This window comes from Coregonus clupeaformis, chromosome 37 (assembly GCF_020615455.1).
Source record: "Coregonus clupeaformis isolate EN_2021a chromosome 37, ASM2061545v1, whole genome shotgun sequence".
Classification (NCBI taxonomy): Eukaryota; Metazoa; Chordata; class Actinopteri; order Salmoniformes; family Salmonidae; genus Coregonus; species Coregonus clupeaformis.
In genome coordinates, this window is record NC_059228.1 from 28,651,418 (window position 1) to 28,669,301 (window position 17,884).

Below are 17,884 nucleotides of genomic sequence, written 5' to 3' on the forward strand. Positions count from 1 at the left end.
CGAGAAGGGTGTAATTGCAGCCCGCAATTTGGGGTGTTCCTGCGTGTGGGTATTCCTGCACCTGTTGGAACCCCTCTTTATACTTCCATTGGTCCATTTTAAAGCTAGGTAGCTTTACACAGGCAGGCACGCTCCAGTACAGTAGGTGGGGGTAATGCACCATAACGTTGGATGCCAACCACCGATAAACCCCACAGAAGAAGAGGCGAAGGCTAGCTAGCTAGGACACCGTAGACAGTGTCCTTCGCCCCCCCGAAAAAGTCAGATAATACTTTTATTTCCCTTTTGACCCACATTTTAATCGCATAGACAATCAGAGGAAATCTAGAATATCAAGTGTCTCACACGCATGAAGATGGCGTGCTCGAGGGGGGAACGCCCTGAATTGCGGGCTGCAATCACACGCTATTGGAAACCACCAGAAACGGCACAGTTCCACAGGGCCGGTGTCAAACAACACAGGTCCTGCAGGATTCTGTCCCAACTAGGCACCACACTGTGCTACAGTTCAGCGATTGCCTAAATTCAACACACCTGATCTTCCAGGTTGGTTAAATCAAAAACATTAAGTGCCTGCAGCACTCCAGGACCAGGGTTGCCTACCCCTGCACTGAGGTATAGCTATATCAGAGAGGAATAGAAGCGATAGGATTTACTTTGCCCAAAATCTGTCCGTGTGAGAATGTCACAAATGATGCCCGCATCGATGAGGCAGAAGGCCGTGTGGTGTTATGATTCTGACAGGTCAGATAGCTAGCAACAATGACAAGAAGCTGCCATGGGAGAATCGTAGGTGGCTCGTTTCAGCTCATTTTATCTTGTTATTGATACCATGTCTTGACTCATGTCATGTCTATGCTATTATTGTTCAAATTCGCTAGCTAGCTAACCAACAACTGTAACAAGTGCTCATTATGCTACTGTATTTGTTTTCAATAAACATTGAGACAAAACATATACTGAACAAAAGTATAAACGCAACATGAAAGAAATTTGAAAGAAAATGTCTGGGATCTTTTATTTCAGCTCATGAAACATGGGACCAACACTTTACAGGTTGCGTTTCTATTTTTGTTCAGTATAGTTTGTTGAAAACATGTAATCTAAGCCCGTCGTTTTTGTTGCTAAACGTTTAGCAACAAAACCCACCCATCTGAGAGTTTCGAATTATGTGAGGCTTATTTGTCATGTTTAGGCTTTTAAAGCGACAATATGGGCGACCTGACCAAATTCACATAGAATGTGAGTAATAGATATTTCATTCCCGTTGAAAGCAAGTCTAAGAAGCGGTAGATCTGTTATATGTGTACTATTTCTATGCTTCCCGTTCTGAAGTTTAGTTTTTGCATCTTTTACTTTCGATTTTGTACACCAGCTTCAAACAGCTGAATACGCTATATTTTTGGTTATGTACTGATATAAGTGGATGCATGTGTCATTCCGGGACCTTTGAGAAAAATGACTTAGTAGTTATTCTTATTCTTCTATGGTATATTGGCGATTGCTAAATGTAATGTGCATCCCGCCAGCTACTGTGCAGGATGGAAACAGGATCCCCCCCCCCCCAAAACGGAACAAACTACCAAAACAACTACCAAAAATAAAATAAACCAAATCAAACAACTTTACTGTAAAAAATAAAATAAATAAATAAAATAAATAAACAGATCTTATCCCTACACAGGCTCAAGGGGAGCCTGGGAGGGCGGGACGTCGTCCAGTGCCAGTACCCCTTGCAAGTCTTCAGATGTAAAATCCTTAAGTCCCAAAAACCTTTGTGCCGCAGCCACAATAATGTCCAGTCTTCTTTGAGACTTCAGCCGTACAGTTTATAACTGTGGCAATGAACGCCACAAAATCCACCTTTTTAACACAAAGGGTATATTTTGACTGGCAGCAAACATTTACTACAGGCTGTGGTGCATCCACTACCATATCTTCACTAGCATCACTTGTTTTCTCAATTATTTTAATTGCCTCCGTATAGGAGATTCGATTGGTCACTAACTTGTTCCACCTCAATCTCCTTCACCCTTACAGGGCACTCCAGGAACTCGGGATCATGATCCCCACCACAATTGCAACACTGTTGTCCTTTTACACACCGTTCTTCATTATACTCTGTCCATCTGCACATACTTGAAACATGGCCAAATCCTTAACAGTTCTTACACTGCAGTGGTTTGGGAAAGAAAGCACTTACAGCTTATCTTACATAACCAAGCTTCACATGCATAGCTAGATGCTCTTTATCAAAAAACAACAGGACCGACAGACTTTCTTATTTTTCTCCATTCACCCAGCGGGTCAGACGCCTGGCACCAACCACACCAGGAATTATCTTCAGGTATTCAAACTGAACATCTGAGATGACCCCTTTGAAGGGTGCTCTACTCGAAAGTTCAAAGCACGAAACATCTGTTGTTCGGATTCTTTTGAGGCCCACTGCAATCTTCCTCTGTTCTTCAGAAATACAATGAATCAAAATAACACCACTCCTGGTCACTCTGACAGACTATACTTTTCCTAGCTCATACTTCACCATTTTCAGCACCTCAAACAGGTTTCTCACATATGCATCCCAAAAAGAAGCAAATCATTATCATTTATAGATGTATTCTCCACTTTCCTTATTGTTCCAGTTTTTGACACTACTGATGTCCATTCAGGACCTTCAGCTTCACCAACTTTACGCGACACGCCGCTTGATTCAAACTCTTCTTCTTCTATGATATAATGGCGGTCCGCAAACCAACGTTAAAGGTGCATGCCGCCATCTACTGTGCTGGAGTGTGTGGTCAATCACAGTTTACAACATTTCTAAATCTAAATCCCTTCCAAACCAGCCCAACCCCCTCCTACCTAAATGACCCTACACTTCAATCTTTCCCTCTCTTCAACATACTTACAACAATTTAACAACACATGTTCCACCGTTTCATCGACCATACGCTCCAGACACAAACCATTCACATGCTTGCCAACCAGACGTAATGACGAGTTCAATGTCCTAAGCGCAATCGAGCAAACACCACCTCTTCCTTCCTAATCTGACCTTTGATTGATTCAAACTCTTCTGTGGCTTTTATGGGAGACTACAACCCAAAAAGGTGTATTACTGCCATCAACTGGACCAGGTTGAAAAAATAAAATCCATACGTGATAGGAAAACCTAACTTCATCCACCCAAAATTAAACAATAAAAATCACATTGACAAAACCAAAACTCCCACTTCTTCCTTAACATCTCCATGTCTCCCTTCTCAGGCTCTATGACCTGAGAGGGTGGTAGGGCTTGTGACAATACTCCATGCAACTCCTCCACAGAGAAGTCTTTCAGTCCCAGGAACCGTTCCGCTGCATCCCCAATGATATCTACTTTCCTGGAATTCTAACTCGCATCCACTTCCGCCATTTTCCTCCCACTTTCTGCCCTCTAATTGACTAGAATGGTCCCACCTGATCTCGCCTACCTTCAATTCAATTTGAGGAAGTGTATTTCCATTGTTAGAGCGGTCTGACCAAATATATTTATAACTAACCCAAGATAGTTCATCTGTGTCGTTTTCAATGGGAGCAAATTGAAAATCTGGCACACTCCTTGTAAACAAGGCAATTTTGTAAAACTTTGGCAATGGCTACAAATCTTAGTGCACTCTGTTCGTAACAGATTGTAGTTTTGGGAACAGAACTGTTGAGATCGGGAAATTCCAACCGGATGCTTCAGATTTATACATCCGGTGAAACATCTGGCTCCTTGTTCGATCTGTGGTGGGGCAGTCACTCGGCTATCTTGGGCAGTGTTGCCAATTTAGCGACTTTGTCGCTATATTTAGCGAGTATTCAGACCCCTCTAGCGACACATTTTCAAAAAAGCGACTAGTGACAAATCTAGCAATTTTTTTCTGGTGTTATTGGAGACTTTTGGAGACTCTGACGTGAAAGCACGTATCGTTCTTACTCTTCTCAACGAGCAGCGGGTGCTGCCCCGGGCCCCACCATCGTCCCAAAGCACTCACAGACAGCCCAGTCCTCACGCAGCAGTCAGCGCAGGAGATGTTCACCCCTCCGCGTCCAGACTGCAAATGAATCGTGCATGCGGGAAGCCGCCGCTGGCTGATCCCGCCCTGGCTTACATTCAGGGTGGGATGTAAATATAGGGTGTTTTTTACTCACTTTTTGTCTCTCCCACACATTATTCCTCTCTCTTACAGAGTCCCTCACAATTACATGCACATGGCCAATTATGCAAATCTAGCGACTTTTAGGACAGCCAATAGCTACTTTCCTTACTGAGGAGTTGGCAACAGTCTTGGGTAGGTTCGTAAATTCACTCTGGCTCTCTACTCAGATTTCAGAGCACTCTCGTCTGTGTGCCAGAGCGCAGAATGATGAATTAATGAACACGCAACACTGGTTGAATATGACTGGTGTCAGTAAACTTCGGCAAAAAAAACTTTATTAAATTGTTGCCAGCAGCAGAATTACAGTCACCAACGCCCTAGACAACATGAAAACAGCCTAACCACCTCTACTAGGGCGAGTAAAATGGTCAGAGTGAGGTGTTCTTTGTGTCTGGAAGTAGCTAGCCAACTTTAGCCAGTTAGCTTGGGTGCTTGACTGACGTTGTTGTGAGGTCAGAACGCTCGGATCAACCCTACTCATGTTTTTTTTTTGTGTGACATTTTAGTCATTTAGCAGACGCTCTTATCCAGAGCGACCTACAGTTAGTGAGTGCATACATTTTCATACTGGCCCCCCGTGGGAAACGAACCCACAACCCTGCCATGCTCTACCAACTGAGCTACAGGGGACTACTCCTCCGCCACAGCGTCCAGTGCGCTCTGAAAACTCCCAGAGCCAAAACGCTGTGAATTTACGAACGCCCTGAGCACAGTCTGTGAGAGAATCAGCGAATCAGCGAATCAGCATCCAAAACGTTTGTTTGTGACGCTGGTCAGGTGGTGGGCGAACTCTATTTCAGTCAGATCAGGCTTTGACACCGGACAGGGTGGCTTGAAACAGTTAGGTAACCGAGAAGTTGGAGTCAATTTGTTACATTTAGCTAGTAACATAAATGTTTTGAGACTCATTACCTGTCACTTACACCAAAGAAAGATGGGGAACCGTGTCGCTCGTGAGGATTACGAATGGGTTTATACAGATCAGCCACATGCAGACAGGAGGAAATACATTTTGGGTGAGGATTTTCCTTTCTCCTCCCAGACCGCAATAGAAGCTAACATTAGCTTGTCAGTTCGTATTTTTCTAACAACTTCACCTACTATCAAACTTGCCACCAACCAAAGGTTGTTAGCTTGCTAGTTAAGCAAACTGGTCATTCATTATTTAGCTTGTTAGCTATAAATGTTATTCTTGTCTTTCATCAGAGCTGGCTGCTAGTTAGTTAAAGTTGGCTAGTTAACTAACTGGAATCCCCCTTCAGGGATGCTATGTAGCTAGCAGTTGCTCACTGCAGCCACAGATGAATAGATAATTAGCTAGCTAATGATAATAGATAACTAACTAAATAATATATAAATATAATAATATATGCCATTTAACAGACACCTTTATCCAAAGCCACTTAGTCATGCGTGCATACATTTTATGTATGGTGGCTGGCTAGTTACCTTGTGTTGTGAGCCAGGCAGGGAGAGGGGTGTTGGCTAGTAACTGATCTAATTTCAACCATTGCTGTTGCTACCTACAATATTCGTCATCTAGCTAGCTAGACAGGCCAATTATTATGTAAAACGATTATGCAGGAACCCCTCTTTATACTTCTATTGGTCAATTTTTAAGGTAGGACTCCAGTACATACAGTACCAGTCAAAAGTTTGGACACCTACTCATTCCAGGGTTTTTCTTTATTTTTACTATTTTCTACATTGTAGAATAATAGTGAAGACATCAAAACTATGAAATAACACAAATGGAATCATGTAGTAACCCAAAAAGTGTTAAACATATCAAAATAATTTTTTTATTTGAGATTCTTCAAAGTAGCCACCCTTTACCTTGATGACAGCTTTGCACACTCTTGGCATTCTCTCAACCAGCTTCACCTGGAATGTTAATGGAACAATTTCAAAGATTTGACTGAGTTGCAGTTCATATGAGGAAATCAGTCAATTGAAATAAATTCAATAGGCCCTAATCCATGGATTTCACATGACTGGGAATACAGATTTGCATCTGTCGGTCACAGATACCTTTAAAAAAAATGGGCCTCACAATGGGCCTCAGGATCATTTTATGGTATTTCTTTTCATTCAAATTGCCATCGATAAAATGCAATTGTGTTCGTTGTCTGTAGCTTATGCCTGCCCATACAATAACCCCACCGCCACCATGGGGCACTCTGTTCACAACATTGACATCAGCAAACCATAGACGTGGTCTGCGGTTGAGAGGCCGGTTGGACGTACTGCCAAATTCTCTAAACCGAAGTTGGAGGCTTATGGTAGAGAAATTAACATTAAATTCTCTGGCAACAGCTCTGGTGGACATTCCAGCAGTCAGCATGCCAATTGCACTATCCCTCAACTTGAGACATCTGTGGCATTGTGTTGTGTGACAAAACTGCACATTTTAGAGTGGCCTTTATTGTCCCCAGCACAAGGTGCACCTGCACAATGATCAGCTTCCTGATATGGCACACCTGTCAGGTGGATGGATTATCTTGGCAAAGGAGAAATGCTCACTAACAGGGATAACAAATCTGTGCACAATTTGAGAGAAATAAGCTTTTTGTGTGTAAGACACATTTCTGGGATCTTTTATTTTAGCTCATGAAAGATGGGACCAACACTTTACATGTTGCGTTTCTATTTTTGTTCAGTGTAATAATAAATTGTGAACATATTTCAGTTTATTGTTAACACAAATGTTGCTATACAGGTAACGAAACAAATGTGTGTGTCAGGTTGACATTGAAGTTGATATCCAAGTAAAGGGGGATGTATATTGATGTGACGTACTGATATGACGTCACCATGACAGAATGCTGGGTTCTTGTTATACCGACAGTCATGGAGTAAAGCCATTAAAATTGACCTCTGAGTCCGTTTGATTCAATTCAGTATAATATCCTAATTTAGCACAAGTTGTAAGTCTAGGATGGAACACCATGCAATTTCCCCACCCTGTGAACTTATTTCAGCTGCAGCCTAATAAACTGGCTTAGTGGAAGGACCACACAACATATCGCGTGACTCCCACGTTTACATCAGTATAATGGTTATTGTATATATATATATATATTTGCGCATAAGTATTTCCACCACCATTTCTCGCATAATTAATTTTACAGACACAAAAAGATCCCATCTTGGATCTTTTGTGATGTCGACATTTGGAAAGTTTACCGACAAATTTGCTGTTTCCATCAGGCCTGTCGTGACATTTTTCTGTCCGACGTATTGACTCGCATAAAAAGGTTGGAAGGAAACCTGGCTAGTGACAAAGGACTCTCATCCTGTCTGGCTAGTGACAAAGGAATCTCATCCTGTCTGAATAATGTGTAAGCTATGGGAGTACAGCAGCAACAGGAGGCACAGAGGGACACTGCTAGTTACTACTGTAGAGACTGCTGGCTAGTATTGCAGTCTGGTGGTGGCTTTTAGGGTTTATCAGTGTTGTTGTCCCCTATACTAACTGCAATCATCATGGCCTCTCCTTCTCAGTAGGCAATCCAACAATACAAACCTAAGCTCTCTTGAAATATGAATAAAAGCACAGTTTGATTTCCTAGAAGTGAAAATGAAACTCTGTTTCCCGGCACTGGCAGAAATAGCCTTAAGGTAAATATTTTGCAAAGGTGGCTCTGTTTTGTCTTGGAGACTTATCAGATTTCTCACATCTCTCTCCGCAGAGAAATTGTAAAATCCCAGATATGGTCAGGTGAACAGGTTAAGCCGACTTTATAATAATTACTCCAGATATCACTCCAAAATCTAACTTGATTTAATCACTCCACAAAGTGATAAGTAGTGCAATTAGATAGGAGTGCTGGACTATTGTCAGCTAGCCAGCCCACCTCCTTTTGCTAGCCAGCCCACCTCCTTCAGCTAGCCAGCCCACCTCCTTCAGCTAGCCAGCCCACCTCCTTCAGCTAGCCAGCCCACCTCCTTCAGCTAGCCAGCCCACCTCCTTCAGCTAGCCAGCCCACCTCCTTCAGCTAGCCAGCCCACCTCCTTCAGCTAGCCAGCCCACCTCCTTCAGCTAGCCAGCCCACCTCCTTCCACCTGATTTCTTTCCTGTCTCTGTTAGCCTTTATCGTCCTTATATTTCAGTAGCACTGATGAAACTAACCAAAGTGTGTTACGCTGTGATAGGACAGAAAGCAAACAATGTAACTTCAATTGTTGAGTATGATTTGGTTATAACATTGCCTTGATAAACACCATCCACCCCAATGGTTAGAAAGGTGAAAGGTCATTGGTCAAGAAGCAGTCAGTGAGTAGTAGGCTAAACAGTCCGTCTATCCACACATCCATTATAAGTAACACAGTAAACTCAAGGTCAGCATGGCCTGGCTTTCACTTTCTAGCTCATAGCCTAGTTTTAATAAATCCCTGTGATTTAATATAGGCTTACACACACACACACACAAAATAATCAAAACTTCTGTCCACTGCAGCTGCTACCAACACTTAAACAAACATTTAAAATAGGCTACTACATTTTACATTTTTACATTTACGTCATTTAGCAGACGCTCTTATCCAGAGCGACTTACTACAAGCTGGTAATGTTGTATAGGACCCAGCAATTGTGGGTGTTTCAGGCTATATCACTATGTGCATTGTTACAATGACTGTTCTACCTACCTGATAAAGGTTTTCCTATTCCTTTGTACACAAAACCCACGTTTGTGTGTCCCCAAAACATTTCTAACTGGTTTGGAGGAGCGGGTGGATGGTAAATTGTACATTTCACCCATTCTCCATCAGCTGAGACATCAAGGTGATAATAAGGATGTCAGTTTCTTTTTGGTGTTGCTTAACTTAACCCACATGGGTGAAATTCCAGTTGTTATGTGGTATAAGCTGATAGGCCTGCATCTAAAACCCTCCACCCTCTGTAACCACCCAGGTCCCAGTCTTGACCTTCTGTATGGTTTGTTCTCATTAGTATGACATGTTTTTCGGTCCTATGTCATTTGAAGGCCAGTTAGCCCGCTTAATGTAGTTGGCAATGATTACGCTAGGCCTACAGTGACTTACAAGACTTTGATACTAGCAGAGAGACATTTTATAATTTTGATACTGTGTGATAACTTTAATAATGCTGTAGGCCAAACCCTCTGTGCTTTGATTTTGTCACTCATTGGCTGGGCCCTAGTGGACCTAGGCCTAATCTGAATCCACCCTTTGTGCACATTAGGTTACTTTTTAGTCAGGAGCGATTTAAGATAAGTTCTCAAGGTGACACACATCGTCACAAAATGTAAGTTGTGACTCGCAGACTGCTTTATTTGCAAATGGAGGGTGGATTTGGTAAGCTTATTTGCATTGCCCATATTCTTTGAAAGTACATTAATCATTGTGGTCTCACATCCTGCTGTGGCTGCCAGTCAAATAAGATACCAGTATAATTAGTGCTGTTTTGAATGGCAATTGCCAGACTGTTCCTGCAGGCACCTTTCTATCAATGGTGTTTGTGGTTGACAGTTTGGGACCTCTGGGCCTGTCCTGACTGAGCTTTTTAAGGGGCCATTTGACAGAAGTAGCAACGATGCGAAACTTGAGGGCTTGCAAATGGTTACAAAGGTTACAAATTGTAGGAAATGTCTGATAGTCTTTATATTATGATTGTAACAATTAAAGTTCTGAATTGGAATGACATGACGAAAGGAGTTGTATCAATGTTATTTTTTTTATTAGTACTTTGTCAAATAAGTAGGCTAAATTTTGAAAATGAACCAAAATCGTATTCTTTCTCTTCTCTAACAGCAAAGTACCCAGAAATAAAGACCCTAATGGGGCCTGATCCCAGGCTGAAGTGGATTGTTTGCATGATGGTACTCATCCAGTTTTTAGCATTCTACCTGGTCAAAGACCTAGACTGGAAATGGGTGCTGTTCTGGACGTATGCCTTTGGCAGCTGTATCAACCACTCCATGACCCTGGCCATCCACGAGATCTCCCACAACACAGCGTTTGGCAACAGCAGGGCCATGTGGAACCGCTGGTTCGCCATGTTTGCCAACCTGCCCATCGGGCTGCCGTATTCTGCCTCCTTTAAGCGCTACCACCTGGACCACCACCGCTACCTGGGAGGAGATGGCGTGGACGTGGACATCCCCACTGAATTTGAGGGCTGGTTCTTCTGCACACGCTTCCGTAAGTTTGTCTGGATCATCCTTCAGCCTCTGTTCTACGCCATCCGCCCTCTCTGCATCAACCCCAAGCCCATCACCAGGCTGGAGGTGGCCAACGTGGCTGTGCAGCTGTCCTTCAATGTGGCCCTCTACTGGCTGTGTGGAGCCAAGCCTGTGGTCTACATGATGGCAGGCTCCTTGCTGGGAATGGGCCTGCACCCCATCTCTGGACACTTCATCGCTGAGCACTACATGTTCCTCAAGGGCCATGAGACCTACTCCTACTACGGCTCCCTCAACCTGCTCACCTTCAACGTGGGCTACCACAACGAGCACCACGACTTCCCCAGCATCCCAGGACGTAGGCTACCTCTGGTACAGTATGGGTGTTGAAAAAATTGTTATCATGTACATGTTATCATCAGACCAGTTTTAGCATTCTAACTGTTGTCATCAAATAAAAAATAGGCAATTGGAATTTGGGGGCAGGGGCAGCTGTTTTAATTGTCTGAGTGACGGTTCCATAGCTCTTTTACTGTAATGAAGTGCTGGTAATGAACTTTTATTTGCATACAACTTACATTTGCAGCCAGAAGTGCTTGTCGTGATGAAACAGGATAAGTCATATAAAAAACAAGGGTAATAAAAATATAAGAACATCCTGTAAAACAACCATATTCCTCCAAATATGTTTAGGCAGACTGTTCCAATGTCTAGGCTCAGCAGAAAAGCATTTGACTTCACCAGACCCAGGGAGACTTTAACCTCTAGCTCTATTTCGTTGCACATTCTGTGTTTGGAGATGTAAATGATTTAAAGGATTACCATTGTGAAAGAATGTTTGTAGGGAAAAGTGTTGCATTGAGTATTCTTATCTGATTCAGGATCGCTGCAATTTTGCTTTGTTTGAGCGCCCCTGGAACTTAAGAGAAACACTTGAAGATGCAATATGTATAAATCAATCCACCATTTCCTTGTTGCAAAAATTCTAATAGTTTGCCTAATTTTAGGTTGTGACAAAACAAGCAGTCATTGTGTAGAGCATCACTGTACCATGTAAACCACTGTGAAATATATTTTCCATAACCTAAAATATTGTATTTTCAGCTGTTTGAAGCTGGTGTACAAAACTGAAAGTAAAAGATGCAAAAACTAAACTTCAGAACGGGAAGCATAGAAATAGCCCACATAGAACAGATCTACCGCTTCTTAGACTTGCTTTCATTGAGTGACAGATTTATAACTCAATTTATATGCGGATTTGATCGAGTCGCCCCAAAAAGTTACATATTGCAGCTTTATGCTGAAGACACTTGTAGCAAACAGTGTTTATTTGATTTCTCCCTTCACCTAGGTGAAGAAAATCGCATCGGAGTACTACGATGACCTGCCCCACTACACATCGTGGGTGAAGGTCCTGTATGACTTCATTATGGACGACCAGCTCAGCCCCTACTCTCGTGTGAAGAGGAGGCTAAAGGGAGATGTCAAGCAGGAGTAAATCCTTCCCCTCCCTCTCTCGTACTTTAACAAAACAACTCTGAAGTAAATCGACACTAGCCCCAATTAACCACCGCAAGACTTTTAACAGCTTTTGCATATTAATACACATTTTGAATAGAATGTGTAGAGAATTTCTGTGAACAGTACGTGTGACATGTATGTGTTAATGTTGTGCTTACCCCTCAGGAACAACTGAAATGGGTGTATATTCCTCTACCATTACTGCTTGCATTCCAATTAGTCCTTATTACATAAGATTGTCATTTCTCCTATTTGTTTTTCCTGAAAAGCCCATTTATTGCAGTTGTGGTCATTTTAGAAACCTGTAATAGGGACGATGGCAAGTCAAAGTATTTTTCCAGTCACAAATTGTAATTATTATTATAGATTAATCAGGAGTGTTGCACCGGTTGCTGAATGTGTTGAATATTTGAGATCCTGTTTTTATAGTTTTATTTTATGATCAGTTTTATTTCATCTCTTGAAAGAGGTTGTATAGCAATATACAACCATATCTTATTGTGAAAAAGTTTTATTGGAAAGGGTGGAGGATACTCTTGTACCAGTTAGGAGATCAGGCCACCTGAACACACCGTTTTTTGCTTCTGAATTGCTGCTTTGTGAGGGAGGAAAAAGCCTAGCTCATCACTTCTCTTACATGTCTACTGTGTCTGAGGTGAGTTGTAAATTCCATGCTAGAAACCTAATTTGTTTTCACTTCACTCGTAAAATATTGAGTGTTCTGTCCTTTCTTGTAGACTACTAAACTTGACCATGACTGTGTGTATATGGACATATTGTCTTAAGTTTTGAGCTTATTTTAGCTCATTTAGATTTGAGTGCTATTTTGTATTGCGCTTGCCAACACCTCAGTTCAATAACTAATTCACAGTCTGAAGCACTGAGCATTGCCCGAGTCGATTTGCTTCGATTTAAAATTTTGTTTGGCACAATCGGGAGAAAGAATGGCATTAGATCAAACATTGTCTCGTGTTTTGTCTCGCTATGCTGACAGTCTCTTATGGAAACCCAATCGAAGGCCAAATTAATTGAAACCAAATATAGATAAGAGTAACTGTTTGTTCCATGTACTGTATGCTTAACTTTGTTACAATTCCACTAGACTCTGAAAGTCTGATTATTTCCAATTGTGTCCTTAACATTTGCAATGGTGTAAGTAACCTAATTTATGTGAGAAAGAGAAAATAGCTTATTTTAAGATGGTGATTGACCTCAAGAACAGGGCCACATCCCCTTAGTCATTGAGTTTGAAAGCCTCTCAAATATTTGTCACTTTAAAGTAGCTACCACAGGGAGAGAAACCCAATTGGTGTACCACATATCCAAACCATGATGTGGATAGATGTTGTTCAAAGTGGAATGGAAGTTCGCTGACATTGGTGTTGAATAACCTTAGACTCCATGTAGATCTGGAATGGGAATAGTTCCATCTTGCCCTCTAATAGGCTTGGAGGGAGATTTGCCATATCGAATAGACCTACACTTATCCAATCTACTACAGATGTACCTAGGGTTGATTTGGGATTCGGGGGCCTCTGAAACAGGGTAGAGGGGCTGTTGGTTACATCTACGTCAGTATTAAACACAAGCTGAACTCATGCTAAGGGTGAAAGAATTCTAGAAAGAGTAGTCTGTTTATATTCTCAAATCAAACCTATTATTTTAATGTAGAATATTCCTCTGCAAGAGGGAAGAGTCATGATTCCATCCTCATTGTGTAACACCTGCTTTTTGCATTACTGCATCAGTATGATTTTATTAAACTAATTCACTGAGTTTTGTCTGTCATCCTTTTCGCTGGTTAACCATAAGGTCCTGTCATAAAATGGAATAGCAGGTCAGATCTATTGGTTATAGGCTAAAGCTGTACTGGTAATTGCATTAAGGCTGGGGTTCAATGCAAGGCACGCAGGGTTGGGTAGGTTACTTTAAATGTAATCCGTTAGTTACTAGTTACCTGTCATGTGTATTCATTAACGTAATTTAGATTACCCAAACTAACGTAATCTGATTTATGTTCAGTTACTTTTAGACTACTTTCCCTTTTACAAGGCATTAGAAGAAGACAAAAAGTCCTCACCAGGGTCTTGACCTGACTGCAGTTCGGTGTCGTAAACGACTTCAGTGGGCAACTGCTCACCTTCGATGGCCACTGGAGAAGTGTGCTCTTTACGATGAATCCCGGTTTCAACTTTATCGGGCAGACCGCATGTATGGTGTGGTGAACAGTGCCCCGTGGTGGCGTTGGGGTTATGGTATGGGCAGGCGTAAACTACGGACAATGAACACAATTGCATTTTATCGATGGTAATTTCAATGCACAGAGATCCCTTGACGAGATCCTGAGGCCCATTGCCGTACCATTAATTTGCCGCCATCACCTCATGTTTCAGCATGATAATGCACGGCCCCATGTCACAAGGTATGAAAAATGTATGCGCTCACTAACTAAGTCACTCTGGATAAGAGCGTCTGCTAAATGACTAAAATGTAAAAAAAACAAGGATCTGTACACAATTCCTGGAAGCTGGAAATGTCCCAGTTCTTTCATGGCCTGACATTCTAGACTATTCTGTGCTTCCAACTTTGTGGCAACAGTTTGGACAATGCCCCCATGCACAAAGCAAGGTCCATACAGAAATGGTTTGTCGAGATCGGTGTGGAAGAACTTGACTGGCCTGCACAGAGCCCTGACCTCAACCCCATTGAATTGTCACTCTAGACCCACTTCAATTTGCTTACCGCCCCAATAGAGCCACAGACGATGCAATTGCCATCACTCTGCACACTGCCCTATCCCATCTGGACAAGAGGAATACCTATGTAAGAATGCTGCTCATTGACTATAGTTCAGCATTCAACAACATAGTCCCCTCCAAGCTCATCATTAAGCTCAAGGCCCTGGGTCTGAACCCCGCCCTGTGCAACTGGATCCTGGACTTCCTGACAGGCCGCCCCCAGGTGTTGAAGGTAGGAAACAACACCTCCACTTCGCTGATCCTCAACAATGTAGCCCCACAAGGGTGCGTGCTCAGCCCACTCCTGTGCTCCCTGTTCACCCATGACTGCGTGGCCAAGCACGCCTCAAACTCAATCATCAAGACGACACAACAGTAGTAGGCTTGATTACCAACAATGACGAGACAGCCTATAGGGAGGAGGTGAGGGCTCTGGGAGTGTGGTGCTAGGAAAATAACCTCTCACTCAACGTCAACAAAACAAAGGAGATGATTGTGGACTTCAGGAAACAGCAGAGGGTGCACCCCCCAATCCACATCGACGGGACCGCAGCGGAGAAGGTGGAAAGCTTCAAGTTCATTGGCGTACACATCACTGACAATCTGAAATGGACCACCCACACAGACAGTGTGGTGAAGAAGGTGCAACAGCGCCTCTTCAACCTCAGGAGGCTAAATAAATTTGGCTTGGCACCTAAAACCCTCACACATTTTTACAGATGCACAATTGAGAGCATCCTGTCGGCCTGTATCACCCCCTGGTACGGCAACTGCACTGCCCGCAACCGCAAGGCTCTCCAGAGGGTGGTGCGGTCTGCCCAACGCATTACCGGGGGCAAACTACCCGCCCTCCAGGACACCTAAAGCACCCGATATCACAGGAAGGCCAAAAAGATCATCAAACACCCGAGCCACTGCCTGGTCAGCCAGGCGAAGTCAGTACAGGTGCATCAAAGCTGGGACCGAGAGACTGAAAAACAGCTTCTATCTCAAGGCCATCAGTCTGTTAAACAGCCATCACTAGCACGTTAGAGGCTGCTGCCTATAGACATAGACTAGAAATCACTGGCCACTTTAAGAAATGGAACACTAGCCACTTTAATAATGTTTACATATCTTGTATTACTCATCTCATATGTATATACAGTATTCTATACTATTCTACAGTATCATAGTCACTTTAATGTTTACATATCTTGCATTACTCATCTCATATGTATATACTGTATTCTATACTACTGTATCTTAGTCCATGCTGCTCTGACATCGGTCGTCCTTATATGTACACTACCGGTCAAAAGTTTTAGAACACCTACTCATTCAAGGGTTTTTCTTTATTTTTACTATTTTCTACATTGTAGAATAATAGTGAAGACATCAAAACTATGAAATAACACATATGGAATCATGTAGTAACCAAAAAAGTGTTAAACCAATCAAAATATATTTTATATTTGAGAAATTACCACCCTTTGCCTTGATGACAGCTTTGCACACTCTTGGCATTCTCTCAACCAGCTTCACCTGGAATGCTTTTCCAACAGTATTGAAGGAGTTCCCATGTATGCTGAGCACTTGTTGGCTGCTTTTCCTTCACTCTGCAGTCCGACTCATCCCAAACCATCTCAATTTGGTTGAGGTCGGGGGATTGTGGAGGCCAGGTCATCTGATGCAGCACTCCATCACTCTCCTTCTTGGTAAAATAGCCCTTACACAGCCTGGAGGTGTGTTGGGTCATTGTCCTGTTGAAAAACAAATGATATCCCATCTGGTTTGGGCTTAGTGGGACTGGCGTATCGCTGCAGAATGCTGTGGTAGCCATGCTGGTTAAATGTGCCTTGGAATTCTAAATAAATCCCAGACAGTGTCACCAGCAAAGCACAATAACACCTCCTCCTCCATGCTTTACGGTGGGAAATACACATGTAGAGATAATCCGTTCACCCACACAGCGTCTCACAAAGACACGGCAGTTGGAACCAAAAATCTCCAATTTGGACCCCAGACCAAAGGACAAATTTCCACCGGTCTAATGTCCATTGTTCGTGTTTCTTGGCCCAAGCAAGTCTCTTCTTATTATTGGTGTCCTTTAGTAGTGGTTTCTTTGCAGCAATTAGACCATGAAGACCTGATTCACACAGTCTCCTCTGAACAGTTGATGTTGAGATGTGTCTGCTACCTGAACTCTGTGAAGCATTTATTTGGGCTGCAATTTCTGAGGCTGGTAACTCTAATGAACTTATCCTCTGCAGCAGAGGTAACTCTGGGTCTTCCATTCCTGTGGCGGTCCTCATGAGAGCCAGTTTCATCATAGCGCTTGATGGTTTTTGCGACTGCATTTGAACGGTTCTTGCCATAATATGGACTTGGTCTTTTACCAAATAGCACTCTCTTTTGTATACCTTGTCACAACACAACTGATGGGCTCAAACGCATTAAGGAAAGAAATTCCACAAATTAACTTTTAAGAAGTTAATTGAAATGCTTCCAGGTGACTACCTCATGAAGCTGGTTGAGAGAATGCCAAGCTTGTGCAAATCTGTCATAATAAATAAATAAAAGAATATGCCATTTAGCAGATGCTTTTATCCAAAGCGACTTACAATCATGTGTGCATACATTTTTACGTATGGGTGGTCCCGGGGATCGAACCCACTACCCTGGCGTTACAAGTGCCATGCTCTACCAATTGAGCTACAGCGGACCACATCAAGGCAAAGAGTGGCTATTTGAAGAATCTCATATATAAAATATATTTGGATTTGTTTAACACTTTTTTGGTTACTACATGATTCCATATGTGTTATTTCATGACTGCGAGCCAGACCTAATCGCCCAACATCAGTGCCCGACCTCACTAATGCTCTTGTGGCTGAATGGACGCAAGTCCCTGCAGCAATGTTCCAAATATCTAGTAGAAAGTCTTCCCAGAAGAGCAGAGGCTGATAGCAGCAAAGGGGGGACCAACCCCATATTAATGCACATGATTTTGGAATGAGATGTTCGACAAGCATGATCTCTCTAGCTACAAACGTAAAACTTTCTACAAGTTCACAAATTTCTTGGTACCGTGACAGAACTCCGAGCATGCGCAGATTCAATATTTACAAGTATTTTTGATTCACAGCAGAATATTCACTCGTAAGTGGACTTGTAATTATTCTGAAAATAAATTATGCTTGCAAATCTCATTGAATGTATTAAGATGTCAAGTTACAAGTTTGCGAACGTTAAATCTTTCACACGATACAAACGTGCGAAATTAAATTACAACCACGAAATTCAAAATACATAC

At 42.5% G+C, this 17,884-nt stretch overlaps 1 protein-coding gene across 1 annotated transcript; it reads left to right on the forward strand.

The window, feature by feature from the left end:
- Nucleotides 1–4,969: 4,969 nt before the first annotated feature.
- Nucleotides 4,970–13,627, forward strand: LOC121553176 (sphingolipid delta(4)-desaturase DES1). The gene is made up of 3 exons (XM_041866115.2): nucleotides 4,970–5,200; nucleotides 9,960–10,702; nucleotides 11,682–13,627. Exons 1-3 carry the CDS (start codon nucleotides 5,119–5,121, stop codon nucleotides 11,826–11,828), a joined length of 972 nt encoding a protein of 323 aa, XP_041722049.1. The 5' UTR covers nucleotides 4,970–5,118; the 3' UTR covers nucleotides 11,829–13,627.
- The last annotated feature ends 4,257 nt before the right edge of the window (nucleotides 13,628–17,884 follow it).